This window comes from Eptesicus fuscus, chromosome 16, assembly GCF_027574615.1.
Source record: "Eptesicus fuscus isolate TK198812 chromosome 16, DD_ASM_mEF_20220401, whole genome shotgun sequence".
Taxonomy (NCBI): Eukaryota; Metazoa; Chordata; class Mammalia; order Chiroptera; family Vespertilionidae; genus Eptesicus; species Eptesicus fuscus.
Genome location: NC_072488.1, coordinates 28,206,037 through 28,222,656, shown reverse-complemented (window position 1 = coordinate 28,222,656; position 16,620 = coordinate 28,206,037). Strand labels below are relative to the sequence as shown.

Here is a 16,620-nt window from a genome sequence, read left to right as displayed (position 1 = left end):
TCCTACTTGACTCTTGAGTATTATGCCAGCAATTGCACAGAGGAGTGATATCCGTGATGACGATCTACAGGCTTGAAGAAAGTTTTAGTCTTTGGGTTAAAACATTTGGAAGCATACTCTGCTACACAGCTCAGCTATCACTGTAAACATTTTTAACAGAATATTTTTATCAATAAGGTATGGGGTATCTTAGTCCATTTTAGTTTTAATTTTCTGAGAAGACCTGGCTATCATTGCTAGTCTAAGCACATTTTGTATTCATTTATTGTCTACTAAATATGTTTTAAAAACTATAGTTTCTAACACTTGCTAACTGAATTTCATTCTTCCATTTCTTAATGGGTTTTATAAATATTTATTGAATTGATACTGTACTGTGTGTGCAAACCAAGATCCTTATTTGAAGGGGTGCACATTATTGTGGTAAGTTTGTATTGTACAAAGTCTGGAAAAAAATGGAAATACCACTAATCTACTCACAGGATATTAAAATATATTTCTGTCATCAATACCACTTTACTGTAGATATATTTCCTGATCATCACATTAATAGTTTCTAATGGAGCATTTAAGTATGTGCCAGGCATATTCTAAGCACTCTACATAGATATCCTCCTGCATATACTCAATAGCATTTACCTAAGTTGGGTCCAGCCAAAGTTCCTTTTTGGAAATCTCTTAGAATCAAACATAATAAGGGATAAAAGCAATATATTATCTTTGAAGTATTAAAACAATATGATTTGTGAATAAATGAATGCAAATCCTTTCAGCACATCCATTAATGTAAAAGGCAATTTGAATGTGAAAGATTTTTCTTGAATGCTACATGGGATATGGCTCCTGTGCATTGCAGTATCCTATTTGCAGTAACCATGTAGTTAGTATAGGAGGTCTTAGTTTTGTAATGAGAACACAACTAAAATATATCTGACTGTAGCATTTTCTGTGTGTGTGTGTGTGTTTGTCTGTGTGTATTGGTGAGTAATTTTTTTATTATCTATCAATATGTCTGTGTTTAATAAACTCATTGAGGTTTTGAACTGAATAACTGATTTAAAGTGTCCATATTAGTTTCATGATTTTTGCAAGTGGTTTTTGCAATTTTCCCACCACCATTTATTGAAGAGGTTTTTCCTCTTCTCCATTATACATTTTTGGCTCCTTTATCAAAGATAATTTGCCCATAGATATGTGGGTTTACTGCCAGTCTCTCAATTCTGTTCCATTGGTCTGTCTGTTTTTCTGCTAATACCATGCTGTTTTGATTATAGTCACTTTGTAGTATAATTTGAAGTTTGATGCCTGAATTTTGTACTTTTATCTCAGGATTGCTTTGGATATTCGGGATCTTTTGTGGTTCCATACAAATCTGATCATTTTTTCTTCTTTTTCTTTAAAAAATGCCTTTGGAATTTTAATGGTGATTGCATTAAATCTGTTTATTGCTTTGGGTAATGTGGCCATTTTAACTATGTTGATTCTTCAAATCCATGAACATCTAATACCTTTCCATTTCTCTGTGTCTTCTACAATTTGTTTTAATAGTACCTTATAGTTTTCAGTGCATAGGTTCTTCACATACTTTGTTAAGTTTATTCCTAGGTATTTTGTTATTTTTGTTGCAATTGCAAAATTATTTTTTTTTTCATTTTTTTCCTGAAATTTTATTATTAGTATACAGGAGTAACATAGATTTTTTTATATTGACTTTGTATCCTGCTACTTTTCTGTATTTGTTTATTGTTTCTAATAGTTTTTTTGGTGGAATCTTTAGGGTTTTCTATATAAAGAATCATGTCATCTGCAAAAAGTGAAAATTTTACTTCTTCAATTCTAGTTAGATGCCTTTTATTTCTTTATCTTGCCTGATTGCTCTGCTATTTGACACCCTACACAAAAATTAACTAAAAAATGGATCCAAGATATAAATATAAGACCTGAAATAATAAATTACATAGAAGAATACATAGGTACTAAACATAAAGACCTTGGTATTAGAGAGGACTTTATGATTTTTATCTCAAAGGCAAAGGAAGGAAAAGCAAAAAGCTTCTGCACAGCAAATAAATTGTCAACAAAACCAAATGCAACCAATGAAATGGGAGAAAATATTTGGAAACTAAACCTCTGATAAGGGGTTATTAACCAAAATATATATTTAAAAAAAACTCATACATATCGACAATATAAACAGTCTAATTTAAAAAATACCAGAGGAACTGAATAGAAACTTCTCCCAAGAAGATGTACAAATGGCCAACAGATATATGAAAAGATGCTCTTTCACTAGCTATTAGGGAGTTGCAGATCAAAACTACAATGAGATACCACCTCATATCTTTTAGAATGCCTATTTCAATAAGACAAGTATTAACAAGTATTGGGGAGGTTGTGGAGAAAAAAAGAACCCTCATTCACTGCTTATGGAAATGTAAACTGGTACAGCCACTATGGAAAAGAGTATGGAAGTTCCTCAAAACAATAAGAATAGAGTTACCATATGATCCAGCAACCCCCCTTTCAGGTATGTACCTGAAAAATTAAAAATATTTATTCATAAAGGTATGTGTATCTCTATGGTTATTACAGCATTATTCACAGTTGTCAAGACAAGGAAATAACCAAAGTTTCCTTCCATAATATGACTGAATAAAGAAGATGTGGTACATGTGTACAATAGAATACTACTCAGTCATACAAAAAGGTGAAATACTGCCATTTGCAACATGTATGGATCTTGATAATATTATGCTAAGTTAATATGTCAGAAAAAGTCAAGAACCATATGATTTCATTCAACTGTGCTATATAACACTCAAAACAACACATAAACAGGATAAACAAACAAAAACTCATAGACACAGACAACACTATGGTGGATACCAGAAGGGAAGTTGGGTGGGGAGGAGGTAGTAAAAGGTAAAGGGGGTCAATATAATATACTAGGGGCCCAGTGCATGAATTCGTGTACCTTGAAAGGAATTGTGGGCCACGAGGCTGCGGTAGGCACAAGGGCAGGTCTCTGCCCATTCTCCATGACCCCACCCAGCCCCTCCCCCATAGCCCCTGGTCCCCTGTCTGCTGGCAGCCCCGCTCCTGCTGCCTCGCTCCCATGCACTGAAGGTGCTGGCCCCGCTCGCACCCGCTGACAGCATGGAGCAATTGGGGCTGGCGCCAGCAGCGGGTGCTAGTAGGGCCAGTGCCATCAGCAGGTGTGAGCAGCGGCTGATGCCCCGATCACCCCTTAGGACCAGCGGGAGCCCTCAGGGGGATCGGACCGGCAGCAGCTGCTCACACCTGCTGATAGCGCTGAGTGATTGGGAGTGGTTCTGGGCACCAGCAGCGGGTGTGAGCAGCGGCTGATGCCCCGATCACCCCTTAGGACCAGCGGGAGCCCTCAGGGGGATCGGACCGGCAGCAGCTGCTCACACCTGCTGATAGCGCTGAGTGATTGGGAGTGGTTCTGGGCACCAGCAGCGGGTGTGAGCTGCAGCTCCAGTGCCGGCTGTGGGTGCGAGCGGGGCTGGCGCTGGCAGCAGGTGTGAACTCTGGGTGGGACTGCGGCATGTAGAAGCAAAGATTTTTCAGTAACTACCAGAGGCTCACCCCGATGACAGTGACCAGCGCCCCGCCTTGGTCTGGCACCCCTGCTCATCTGCTCCACCATCCCACCATGGCCAACACCCACCATGTTCATCACACACCCCTGGTGGTCAGCGCACATCATAGTGGCCACTTGTTTGGTTGTTTTGGTTTTTCTGGTTGTTCCACTGTTTGGTCTATTTGTGTATTAGCGTTTTATTATATAGGATGGTGACAGAGTTTTAACTTTGGGTGGTAATCACACAATACAAAATAAAGATTATGTGTTATAGAATTGTACACTTGAAAACTATATAATTTTATTAACCAATGTTACTTTAATAAATTTCATAGAATATCCATACTATAGTTATTGGGCAGGATTAAGTAAAGGGATAAAGTAACATTCAAACTATCAACAAACTGATGATTCCTAGGTGCAAACATAAACAACCTTTGACTGTCTTCTGACTGCCATCAACGATGATCACCTTCTATTTTCCAGACAAGACTTGGCTGCTCTGGAGAGTACATTTCCTCTGGCTGTCCCATTGAGTTCTTCTTTTCTAAATATTCAGAAATCTTTATGGCATTTCAAAATATGAATAGATATAAGTGTGTAAACAGCAAACTTTATTTAAGAAAGTATGTTCATTATATGGTGTGTTGGTCTTCAGAAATGTTGCTCGTCATTCTAAATAAAAATTACCAACATTAAAATGTTTTCATATATATGTTTAAAATAGAGATATTTCTTGGAAAAACTTTGATCACAAAACTGAATAAACACAAGTTTTAAAAAGATTATATTTAAAGAAATTGTGATAAATTTTTGCTCACTATATACAAACTTAATCATGTATTTCAAATGGTTTGTTATAACCTTTTAAACTTCATAATCCAGAAGAAAAAGGAAGAGAGGGAGAAAAATCCTCATCAATTCATTTCCCTCTTTAAATGAGTAGGCAGTTATAACAGAGACAGAGAAATTCAACCTCTGTACTAGCCCACTCATGCTATCCACTTCTGAGTTTAGTAAAACCTTGGTGATGGGAAGAATTTAATATCAAGGGAATCTTTGAAAGGTGGGTTTTAACTTTCTAGCTTGTATTAGAAGGAGCCTTACAGTGGCTGCTGATTAAGACCTAGCTCAGCTGGCAATCTAGCTCCTCTGCTATTGAATAAGTCTTTTTTTATTTTAATAAATCCTTATTATTCAGATTATTACAATTGTTCCTCTTTTTTCCCCCATAGCTCCCCTCCACCCAGTTCCCACCCCACCCTCACCCTCTGTCCTTATCCCCCCTCACTGTCCTCATCCATAGGTGTACGATTTTTGTCCAGTCTCTTCCCACACCCCCCACACTCCTTTCCCCCCGAAAATTGTCAGTCCACTCCCTTTCTATGCCCCTGATTCTATTATATTCACCAGTTTATTCTGTTCATCAGATTTTTTATTCACTTGATTTTTAGATTCACTTGTTGATAGATATGTATTTGTTGTTCATAATTTTTATCTTTACCTTTTTTCTTCTTCTTCTTCTTAAAGAATACCTTTTAGCATTTCATACAGTACTGGTTTGGTGGTGATGAACTCCTTTAGCTTTTTCTTATCTGTGAAGCTGTTTATCTGACCTTCAATTCTGAATGATAGCTTTGCTGGGTAGAGAAATATTGGTTGTAGGCTCTTGCTATTCATCACTTTGAATATTTCTTGCCACTCCCGTCTGGCCTGCATAGTTTCTGTTGAGAAATCAGCTGACAATCATATGGATGCTCCCTTGTAGGTAACTAACTGTTTTTCTCCTGCTACTTTTAATATTCTCTCTTTGTCTTTTGCTCTTGGCATTTTAATTATGATGTGTCTTGGTGTGGTCCTCTTTGGATTCCTTTTGTTTGGGGTTCTGTGTGCTTCCTGGACTTGTAAGTCTATTTCTTTCACCAGGTGGGGGAAGTTTTCTGTCATCATTTCTTCAAATAGGTTTTCAATATCTTGCTCTCTCTCTTCTTCTGGCACCCCCATAATTCTGATGTTGGTACACTTGAAGTTGTCCCAGAGGATCCTTACACTATCTTCATATTTTTGGATTCTTTTTTCTTTTTTGCTTTTCCAGTTGAGTGGTTTTTGCTTCTTTGTATTTCAAATTTTTGACTTGATTCTTGTGATCCTCTGGTCTGCTGTTGGATCTCTGTATAATATTTTTTATTTCAGTCAGTGTATACTTAATTTCTAGTTGGTCCTTTTCCATATCCTCGAAGGTCTCACTAAATTTATTAGCCTTTTTCTAGAAAATTCTTGAAAAACCTATAACCATGGTTTTGAACTCTATATCCAGTAGTTTGCTTTCCTTCACTTCTGTCATTTGTGACCTGTTTCTTTGTCTCCATATTTTGGCTGCTTCCCTGAGTTGATAGAGTGGCTTTGTGTGCTAGGTGTCCTATAGGGCCCAGTGGCTCAGCCTTCCCAATTACTTGAGGTGGACACTCTTGGTGCACCCCTTTGTGGGCTGTGTGCACAGTCTTGTTGTAGTTAAGCCTTGATTGTTGTTGGTATCACTGGGAGGAATTGACCTTCAGGCCAATTGGCTGTGAGGATCAGCTGTGTCTACGATGGGAGAACTTCTGTACTGGAGACACTCTTATGAGGCAAGACTTGCTTCAGTGGGGCTTTGGTGCTCACTGAGTCTGCCCCCTGAGTGTGTCCCTTATGGATCTGAGGAGTTGTAATCTGGATGGTCCTACTCTGACCCCTGGGTACACTGGCTCTTGGATCTTTAAGGAGGTGCTAATTTAGCCTCTGCCTGAGGCCACCCAGCAGGAGCTACGGAGAGATCTGCAGATTCCTCTTCTTTGTTTGGGTTTTGGAGGTGCCCAGATGAGGCCCAGCTGTGAAGCAATGCAACCTGCTGTGGGGCCTTGGGCCTTCTTTTGGATTTTCTGGGTCTCTCTGACTCAGCTGCAGTTTGTTAGGTAAGTTTAGATTTCAAAGGACCAGGCCATTCATATGCAAAAGCCTCTGCGCACAGCTTGGATGGGGCGGAGTCTCAGAGTGGAGCAAACAGCAATGGCTTCCCATCATCCCTGCCCTAAGAGGCCCCCGGGTCTCAGTGTCCCTTGGTAATCACTGCAAGCACCTCTGAGAGAAAGCCTCCCTTGAGTTCCGCCTGATGCCAGACAGTCCAGTTTCTTCCCGTATGAGTCTGGGTCCTGAGAATCTTGCCCGGAACTGGAGTTCAGAGCAGTCGGGAGTTTGTGTCTCCCTCCAGATTTAAAAAAGCCAGCTGTGTACTCAGTTGCCAGCCCTTTCCATGCTTGTGCCTCTGTACCTTTGCACTTTACTTCCACAGCTCCTCTGAGTCTCAGTGTCCTTTTCTCTTCCCTTCTAGTTGTAGAATTTCCACTTAGCCAGCCTTCCTGTGATTCTGGATGATGTCCGTTTTGTCTTTTAGTTGTAGTTTTGAAGTTGTTGTGTGAGATAGCAAGTTCAGATGTTTACCTATGCCGCCATCTTGGTTTCTTCCTCTATTGAATAAGTCTTAAGCATAGCTTTTCCATCTAGGAGATGAGGCAGGTGCTTTGAGTAATTTCTAAGATTTTATTTTTCAAGCCCTAAATTCCTAAAGCTATTGACTTGGGGAAGGCCAGCAGCCAGATAAATGGAGTGTGAACTCAAGTGTTCTGGTTTTACTCCAGTGCTCCTTTCCATTATCACTGTTACCTTTGACACAAGTTAAATATGTGAAAAATAAACACATACATACATGTAAGTATAAGTAAACATATACATGTAAGATTTAAACAAGGGGCAATCAGCTCATCCTCTCTCAACTCATCCCAGTTTACCAATTTCTCTCTAGGGTTTTCCTTGAAGAAGATTTGAAAGGATAGTTTCCTTCAAGGGAATATTTTTAGGCAAAGTACATAAACATTTGTAGCATTGTGCCACAAAAATATTGGTTAAAACAATTATCACCACTCTCCTCCCACAAACTACCCCTTTTATCATCTTTCCAGAGAAGTGAATGTTTTATTTATTTATTTTCGGTCTTTATTTTAGTCATAAGTACTCAGTATTTCAAAGATAACTCCTTGTTGAACCTATTCACTATTCATGGTCAAAATCATATATATTCCATGTACCCAAGATTCTCCTCCTCTATAATAACTGTATTCACCAATGTATCAACTTTGAACAACATCCTATCTAATAAAAAAGTAATATGCAAATTAGCCATCACTCTGCTATGCCCACCAGCCATGCCCACCAGCCAATCAGAGCAAGTATGCAAATTAACCCCGACCAAGATGGCTGTGGCCACAGAGAGCAGGAGGGAGGCTTGGGTTTCCCTGGCAATGGAGGAAGCCAAGCTTTCCACACACCCTGGCAGGCCCAGGCCTCCACTCAAGGGTACAAAGTTTCAATTATAGAAGGTAAATAAATTCCAACAGAAATGGTGGCAGCCACGGAGCTGGAAGAGCAGGAGGCTAGGGTTGCCCTGGGCGATGGAGGAAGCCAAGCTTCGGCAGCCTTGGCTGGCTCAGGCCTTCACTCCAGGCTACAAAGTTTCAATTGCAGAAGATACATAGATTCCAGATACCAGGGCCTCCATTTGGGTTGCCGGGGGGCGTGGCTGGCCTGCAAACCACCACAGGCCCCTCGCCCAGGCCGCCCCACGCCCCAAGGGAACCCCCACCCTGATCCGGGACACTCTTCAGGGCACACCAGCTGGCCTCCACCCCTGCACCAGGCCTCTATCCTATCTAATAAAAGAGTAATATGCAGATTGACCATCACTCCAACACACAAGATGGCTGCCCCCATGTGGTCAAAGATCCTGCCCCCATGTGGACTCAAGATGGCCACCACAAGATAGCCAGCAGGGAGGGCAGTTGAGAGGGACCAGGCCTGCAAGGGAGGGCAGTTGGGGGTGATCAACCTTGCAGCGGAGGGCAATTAGGGGTGACCAGGCCAGCAGAGGAGGGAAGTTGGGGGCAAACAGGCTGGTAGGGGAGCAGTTAGACATCAATCAGGCTGGCATGGGAGTGTTTAGGGGGTGATCAGGCTGGCAGGCAGAAGCGGTTAGGGGCAATCAGGAAGGCAGGCAGGCAAGCAGTTGGGAGCCAGCAGTCCTGGATTGTGAGAGGGATCCCAGATTGGAGAGGGTGCAGGCTGGGCTGAGGGACACCCTCTCCCCTGTGCACAAATTTTGTGCACCGGGCCTCTAGTAGCCCATATAAATGCTTATCAAAATCTTCTGAATTTTTTACAATGCTAGAAGTTGTTACCTTTAAGGTCCCTTCCTACTGTGAGAGAGTGGACAAGGATGACAGCATGGCGATTAAAGAATACAGGGCTTTAAAGCAGCCAAGGCCTCTGCTTAGTCACACAAGAATTATTGCTGTGAGTCTCTGACTGCCTACTCCTTAGTAAGTCAGGACCTGTCTGCAGTGGCATTTACCTTTGTCTGAAAGATAAACTACTAGATGAGATGCAGCATTTATTTAAAATCCAGTGACACCTCCTAAGATTCTCCCATATTCAAAAGTTGTCTCTTACGTGTAGGCCCCACTGAGCTTTTATCTTTCCTCTGCCACTAATTCATGGTGACATTGAGGAGGTAATTCTTCCTCCCCATGTCTCAGTGTCCTCATCTTCAGATGGGACTAAATGACCTCTAAGATCTCTTTCAGCTTGACACTTCGTTATTTCCCTATTTAGGCCCTTTTGTCAGCCCTTATAGCAATTCAGCTGTCCCCCGAATTGATAAGAAGTGACATATTGATTGATGGTTTAGCCCTCAGTGTAAATGCTTCCATTGATGTATTTCTTTTCTAAACTTATCATTTATATTCAAGATTATTACTCTATATTTCTCTTGAACTGAATGCAAACACGTTTCTTCAAGCTTGAATGACTTTAATATTTAAAATGGAAAATCACATTGAGAATGAATTTTGAAGAAAAGAATAAAATGCCCAATATAACCGCATCACTGTTCACATTTGATTACCGAGTAAGGTTCAGATAATTTGGTATCCTGTGCTTGCTATAGCTTTCACAGAATTAATTTTGCAGTTGTTGTTCCTGTATATAATTTAAAACCCTATTTTGAATTTATGCTTTTTAGAAACTCAGATGTGTGTATTACATGTGTAACTTATCTATAACTTTGGTAATTATCTGTTAATATTTCTTGAGTAGTTCCTGAATGCATGACACAGAGCTAATGCATTCTCTAGCAGCCAACTGGATCTGAATTAGTAATTCTCCTTATGCAAGACACAGTTTAAAAATTATTTCTCTGAATATGAGGGTTTGTTGTAGAATAGATGTAAGCTTAGGTCTTTGGTGGACATTCTTTCTGCTGTGCCTGAATGGCTGTATCCCTCTCATGGGAGATGAAAATCTTGATAAACTCTGTTTACGTTAGGGAGCTGCGCATACCTGAATGCTTTTGACTAGGTGGTCAAGTATAGTTGGGAAACTTGAGTGTAGGTTTTCCTTCATATTTAAGTCTACGTTTTTAATTCATAATGAGTGTATTCCTTGAAGAACAGAAGGTGAAGTGCAACTGATCTTTAGCCTCAGTGTGGTTTATTAAGTGCAGTATATGTATGTGCGTGTTTGTTAGTGAGACTTAGTACCTAAGAGTGCAGGCTTTAAAATCAGACTGCCTGGGTTTAATTCTGTGACAGTGATCAGGTGAGTTAACCTTTCTAAGTCTTAGTCTCCTCATCTATGCACAGAGACAGTGACAATCCCTATCTTGAAAAGAGCCAATAAATGATGAACATGAAATGCTTAGAACTATGTCTGGCACAAAGAACATGGTAAACAAAACCTAAAACTTTTTAAAAACGATTTGTTGGTGTATATTTTGAGAATCAAAATTAGTGTTCTAGAAAGATGATTTAAAATAGTGAGAGTAGGAAAATAGGAAGGCATTGCAGGTTAAAATCTGTACCAGTTAAATATAAAAAATTTGCAAGGTGCTGGTGGTTCCCCTTTGTAATCTATATATATAAAAGTCTAAGTGTCTGTCCATCTAACCTGTAGCTATGACACTCACCCCCAGGAGGCAGATGCTCAACTCAGGAGCTGCCATCATGCACACTGGCCATTTAAAAAGAAACATCACCGCATATATAATACCTTAATCAATAAATTAAAAAAATTAAAAATACGAAGAAATGGCACCAAGGACCTGGTGCCAACCAACACTCAGCTTCCCCCAAGTAGGACACAGGCCCTGCCACCACCCTGGAGTGACACCCTACCAAATCGCAGCCAATGCTGCAAAGACCCCATGGTGCAAAATGTGGCCCACAGCCCAGCCCAGCCTGGAAACGGTGGCTGTGGGTGTCGGATGATGACGTCACATAGCAACGCCCAGCTTCCTCTCCCTTGCGACTAGTCTCCTTGGAGTTTCTTTAGCCCAGGAACCTGACTTGCTTTATAGCCAGGTGCAAACATTTACAGTTTAACCAAATGTTTGTGAAGCATTTTCCCGTGCCTCATCTCATTTGATCCTCACAGAAGTCCTGGAGTAGGTAGGTAGGAGACTCGGTAGAATCCGATTTTCTTTTCATTAGCAAGACACGAATAGCAATATTAAAATATTTATTCTAATTAATTTCCTTTCAATGTGCACAAATCCGTGCACTGGAACACCAGTGTAATCATAAACCTTTCCTCTTGCCAGGGAATGGCTTGGATAGGGACCAAAGATGGATGTTCTATATATAATTATCATTGTGAAGAATCCTTTGTAAATAGTGTGTTGAGGAGCTTACTGTGCATTGTAAGGTGGTATATGGAGCAAATTTTATTATGTGAAATCTAAAATTGACCTCACATTTCACTTACTTAGTGTTTTACCAGGAATGAAAAATATTTTAGCACAAGCTATGGGTGTGCTGGCAACTTTTACAACGGAGCTGACAAATAGTTCAGATAGTCTGAGAATTCAAAAGAATCATGAAACGTTGGAGAAATAAGTCATAATTAATAAATTAAAGTTAGATTGAAACAAAGAGTCAGCCATTGACTAATGAGGGCAAGGTATGAATGGCTGACTGAATGGAAATATAAAATAAACAAATCTACAGATCAAAGGAAACCTCAAATAAAAGATAAAGAAGCAAGTGAGTGCTATATTTTTATGTCGTAAACAATCTTGGGGGCAGTGTGTGTGGTGGGGAAAGCCAGCACTAACCATATCAATGTGCATAAAACATCCATTATTTGGTTCTCATTCTCATTTAGTAAAATAAAAGCATTAGGCTACTCTTTCTTTATGGTGACTTCCAATGCAAACATTCTGTGATCCATTCTCTTTGTGAGTGACTAATATGTAACTGTTTTCCTCCATAACCACCATTTACCTTCCCCAACTTAAAGACACTTGTTTCTAATATATGTATATTTCAGATACTTTCTTGTTTGTTGATGTATTTTTTTCCCCCTGCTCCTCAGATGTCTTCTGTAATTGAATTTCCTCTACATGTTATTTTAGGTCTTTATAGAAGGCTTAGTTTGTGTAGCTTTTGATCATAAGAAAATTCAGTTAGTCTGTAAAATCAAGCACTTGGTAAATTCTGTTTTATATTGCTCTATGTATAGACTGGTCAGAACTTCCAAATATATTTAGTTGTATTTGACCCATATGTAATACTGACCCATCTTCCTTTGCTAATACTCTGTTCTTTTTATAATCATCCCCATAAACTATTCTGGTCCTATGTTTCTAAAGAAACACAAGTACTTTCTAGGCTATGTGAAAGGGGAAAGCTACCTACTAAAAGCTGTTTTTATCTGAGAAGAATGTGCCCCATGAATGACATTCCGAAGACGTTAGAGGATCCATGTTCTGGAAATTTAGTATGTAGTTAATGTCAATAGGAAAAAAACAGACAGAGTTGTTCCTAGATGAGTACAACCAAACACAAAAAATTTTGAAGGAGAGGTGAAGTATATTGAATTTCTTGCTCATTAAACCAGTCTCCTGATTTTTATTATACCTTCTTGTTAATCCTCATGGGGCCCTCCCTGATTTCTTTCAGGTCTAGCCAACAGCTTATTTTCATAATAAGTAGCATTCTGGCTACAGGATGCTGTACTTTTTATAAGCACTGAACTGATATTGATGCCCTTAGATTCACTGATGTACCAGTTGAAACTTTCTGTTATATTTCTACTGGGTGCTAGGTAAAGAGGGAATTGGTTTTTTAAAGTCCTATTGTGTATAGCTAAATACATCTTTGAGGGCAGAATGCTTGCATTTCCATCTTTTCCTTTGCTGGCTATCTGTGTGACCTTGGACAAGGTTATTTATCTCCTGAAAACCTCTGTTTGTTTTCTGTAAATAGCCGATAGTGTTCATATCTACTTCACTACCTAGTGAGGAATAAAAGAGGTCACATATAATTTTAGCATTCAGTAAACTCATTGTGTGTATTTATAAAACAAAACAATCATATTGATTGGTATTTGCATCTGCCATGGGTATCTGCTCACGTTGGATACTCAGTGGTCATTATTTGGTTGAAGGATTGAATTCAGATGTTGATGAATTCATGTTTATAAGTATATAGAATAAAAGCTGACTACCCTGCAATGGATACTTTTGTGAGTATAAAGAGCAGTCAGGTTGGTGCATTCCCTCTTCTCACTGTCTCACCCCCACCCTCAGTTGATCTGTTATTAGATTCTCATAAAAATGGAGGGAATCTAGATAACTTCTGAAATTTTATCCTACAATTTTTGGACTTAGGTTTTTTAAGACGGAAAGATTCACATATGCACATTCTTGATTCTGACTTTTTTTTTTTTTAGCCATTTATGATATAAATATAAGTAGTTAAAATGCGTGGACAATCACAGCAGAAATTTCAGAGCAGCCACCAGATGGGAGACATTTCTAATGGGATCCTTTATTGAAAATGAAGTTATGAGAATGGAATTAACAGTGACAAGCTTGTGTTATGTTGGTGTATTTTAATACTTTTATTGTGAAAGCTATTTTTATCTGAGAAGAATGTGCCCCATGAATGATATTCCAAAGACATTAGAGGATCCATTTTCTGGAAATTTAGTATGTAGTTAATGTCAAACTATTTTCTGGTCCTGTTTTCCAAGTCTTTCTCCTTGGAGGGCAAAGACTTCATGGACATGTGCCAAGCCCACTTACAAGGGGATGCATGGATGAATGAGAACTGGAGAGAACAGGCACAGCATTAGTGTAGGAGTGAAGATATTTGAAAGGCAGCCTGCCCTGCTGGAGGTTTATTCAAAAGTATTACAATAATATCAAATTTACAATAGATTATGAATAATATTGAGCAGAAAGCCAGTTTACCTAGGCTTTCTGTTAGCATCCGTTCTCCATTCTCATAAGCACCCATGTCAGTGAGATGCTACAAATGGAGTTTTCATCCTTAGAGATATTTTTAAGGGGCTACCTTTGCAGGAAGTGGGGAAGGGAAGGTCAAAAATAATATCTCATTCACCTCATTGCTTAAAAATACAGATATCTGTGTATGTTTTGGTATCTGTCACTTAATTATTGCATTCAGTAAGCTAAGTGTGTAAGCTCAGAATTTCTTTCCTAGTCTCAGAATAGAATAATAAAACACAGCAAAGCTTATAGATTATTCAGAATAATAAGAAACCTGATTTTTAAGGTAAACATCTGTCTCATTCACTACTGTATTTCCAGTTTCTAGAATGGTGCACACAGCAGATGGTCAAGAAATAATTTGCTGAATGAATGAATGAGTGAATAGATACATATATACATACATATATTAAGGAAAGAGTAAATAAACAAATGAATGATGATAGAGATCCAGAACACAGACCCAGTTCTATTGGATTCCCCATCTTTTCCCTACTATTTTCTGTTACCTCCACTTGTACTTAACTCAGAGAGAAAAGCAAGGATTTGGAAATGTTAAGATGTCAACCAGGGAAAGTTTGTTATTTATGACACTCACAGTACCTTGACCAGCATGTGAGCATGTGATCTGGGAAAGAACTGGTGGGAGAAAAAGAAAGTTAGCAAGATCCTGGCTTATTGAGTTGAGAGAGCAGAAATCACATTATTAAATAGAATCCAGAAATGAATGTGGATCCAAATCTAAATGGGAAAAGTATTAAGAATGGAGAGGAGAGGTATGAGAAGTTGAAGTTTCTACAGGCATACCTTGGAGATATTGCAAGTTCAGTTCAAGACCACAGCAATAAAGCAAGTCATAAACTTTTTGTTTCTGGAGGGTCTTGCCTTCGGTTTGTAAAAAACACCACATCTGTGAAATGTAATAAAATGAAGTGCAATAAAAACAAGATATGCCTGCATCTCTGTTTGGTGACAGAATAAAACATGTAAGTATCCAGACTCCCCTCTGTACTACGCAGAGCAACCAACATTTACTTAAGTATTTTTCCTTAGAGAGTAAGGTAAGGGGCAAGGAATTCAAAAGAATAGTTCAACTGTTCACTGTGCATATTTTTTGAAACAAGATTTAAAAAGAATTTGTAAGAGGAGATAAATGCACATGGCCATGAATTTTCATGGGCATTTATATAGGGGAAATTATTGTGAAGAAATAATTTAAATAAAAGTTTTTACCATCCAAAAATTAATTTCTAGCACTAGACTTCAAGAGACATAATTAAAAAATAATAATAAAAGTCAAAAAGTAGTGCCATGGCCAGTGTTGCTAAGTGTTTAGAACATCAGCCTGCGTACCATAGGGTCATGGATTCGATTCCTGATCAAGGGCATGGACCTCAATTGCGGGTTCTCACCCTATCCCCAGTTGATGTGTCTCTCTCATATCTCTCTCTCTCTCTCTCTCTCTCTCTCTCTCTCTCTCTCTCTCTCTCTCTCTCTCCCCCTTCCTCTTCTACTAATCCCTTTCTCCCTTCTACTCTCTCTGAAAAGAAATGGAAAAAATATCCTCAGGTGAAGATTAACAAAAAAAGTCAAGAAGTAGAAAAAACATTTCTCTCTCTGATAATTGCTTGTATGCTGAATACATAAGAAACTCCTACAACTCAATAATAACAGGACAAAGAACACATTACAAGTGATCAAAGTATTTGAGCAAATAATTCTCTGAAGAAGATAGATGAATGATAAATAAGCACATGAAAACAGTGCTCAACACCATTAGTAATTAGTAAATGTAAATTAAAAATGAAGTACAACATTTTTATTATTAACTAACATTAAAAAACCAAACACCTGACAATGTCAAGTTCTGCCAAGGATGTGAAGCAACTGAAACTTTCATGCATTGCTGGTAGGAATGAGGGATGATAATGATATTGTGGGAAACACATTAGCAGTTTCTAATAAAGTTAAACATACTATCAAGCATTCCTGCTCCTAGATACTTAGTGAAGACAAATAAATACACTTGCCCCTCTCCCGTCTCTGTTTCAAAAATTAAAATCTGTACTAGATGTTTATAATGGCTTTATTATTATCACTAAAATCTAGAAATAACTTACATATCAATTGACGAATGGATAAACTAACTGAGGTACAGCCATACATTGTATAGATTCAACAGTAAAAAGAACAAAATAACCCAAGCAGCAGCATGGATGGCTCTGATTAGCTTAATAGGAAGTGAAAGAAGCCAACTCAGAATCCCCATACTGTACTATTCTATTTACATGATATGCTGGACAAGACAAAACTGTAGGGCAGAAAATAATTGCTGGTTGCCAGGTGCCTGCCTGGGGAGCAGGGTTGGAAATGATATCTTGATTGCATTGATAGTTACACTATTGTAAGCATTTGTCAGGATTCATGGAACTGTATACCTGAATAGGGTGATGTAGCTATATGTAAATTATAGCTTAAAAATAACTTTTAGCAATAACATTCAAATACTCAAATATTTAATGTATTCAGAATAATGAGGTGCATGCATATAATGCATGCTTATCTAGGAATAAAATCTGTTTCTTGTGTCAGCATACTAAACTGATACTTCACAAATTACAAAATATTTGGCTTAATT

The 16,620-nt window shown here is 38.7% G+C and overlaps 1 protein-coding gene across 20 annotated transcripts in view; it reads left to right on the top strand.

The window, feature by feature from the left end:
- NRXN1 (neurexin 1) overlaps nt 1-16,620 on the top strand; it is a 999,171-nt gene that overhangs the window by 31,371 nt on the left and 951,180 nt on the right. The window contains exon 2 of one of the 20 annotated variants that reach the window (XM_054728028.1): nt 9,722-9,727. The exons of the other annotated variants lie outside the window; for them this stretch is intronic. Coding sequence (XP_054584003.1) covers nt 9,722-9,727 — 6 coding nt within the window. The remainder of the gene's footprint in view (nt 1-9,721; nt 9,728-16,620) is intronic. 20 annotated transcript variants of the gene reach the window in all.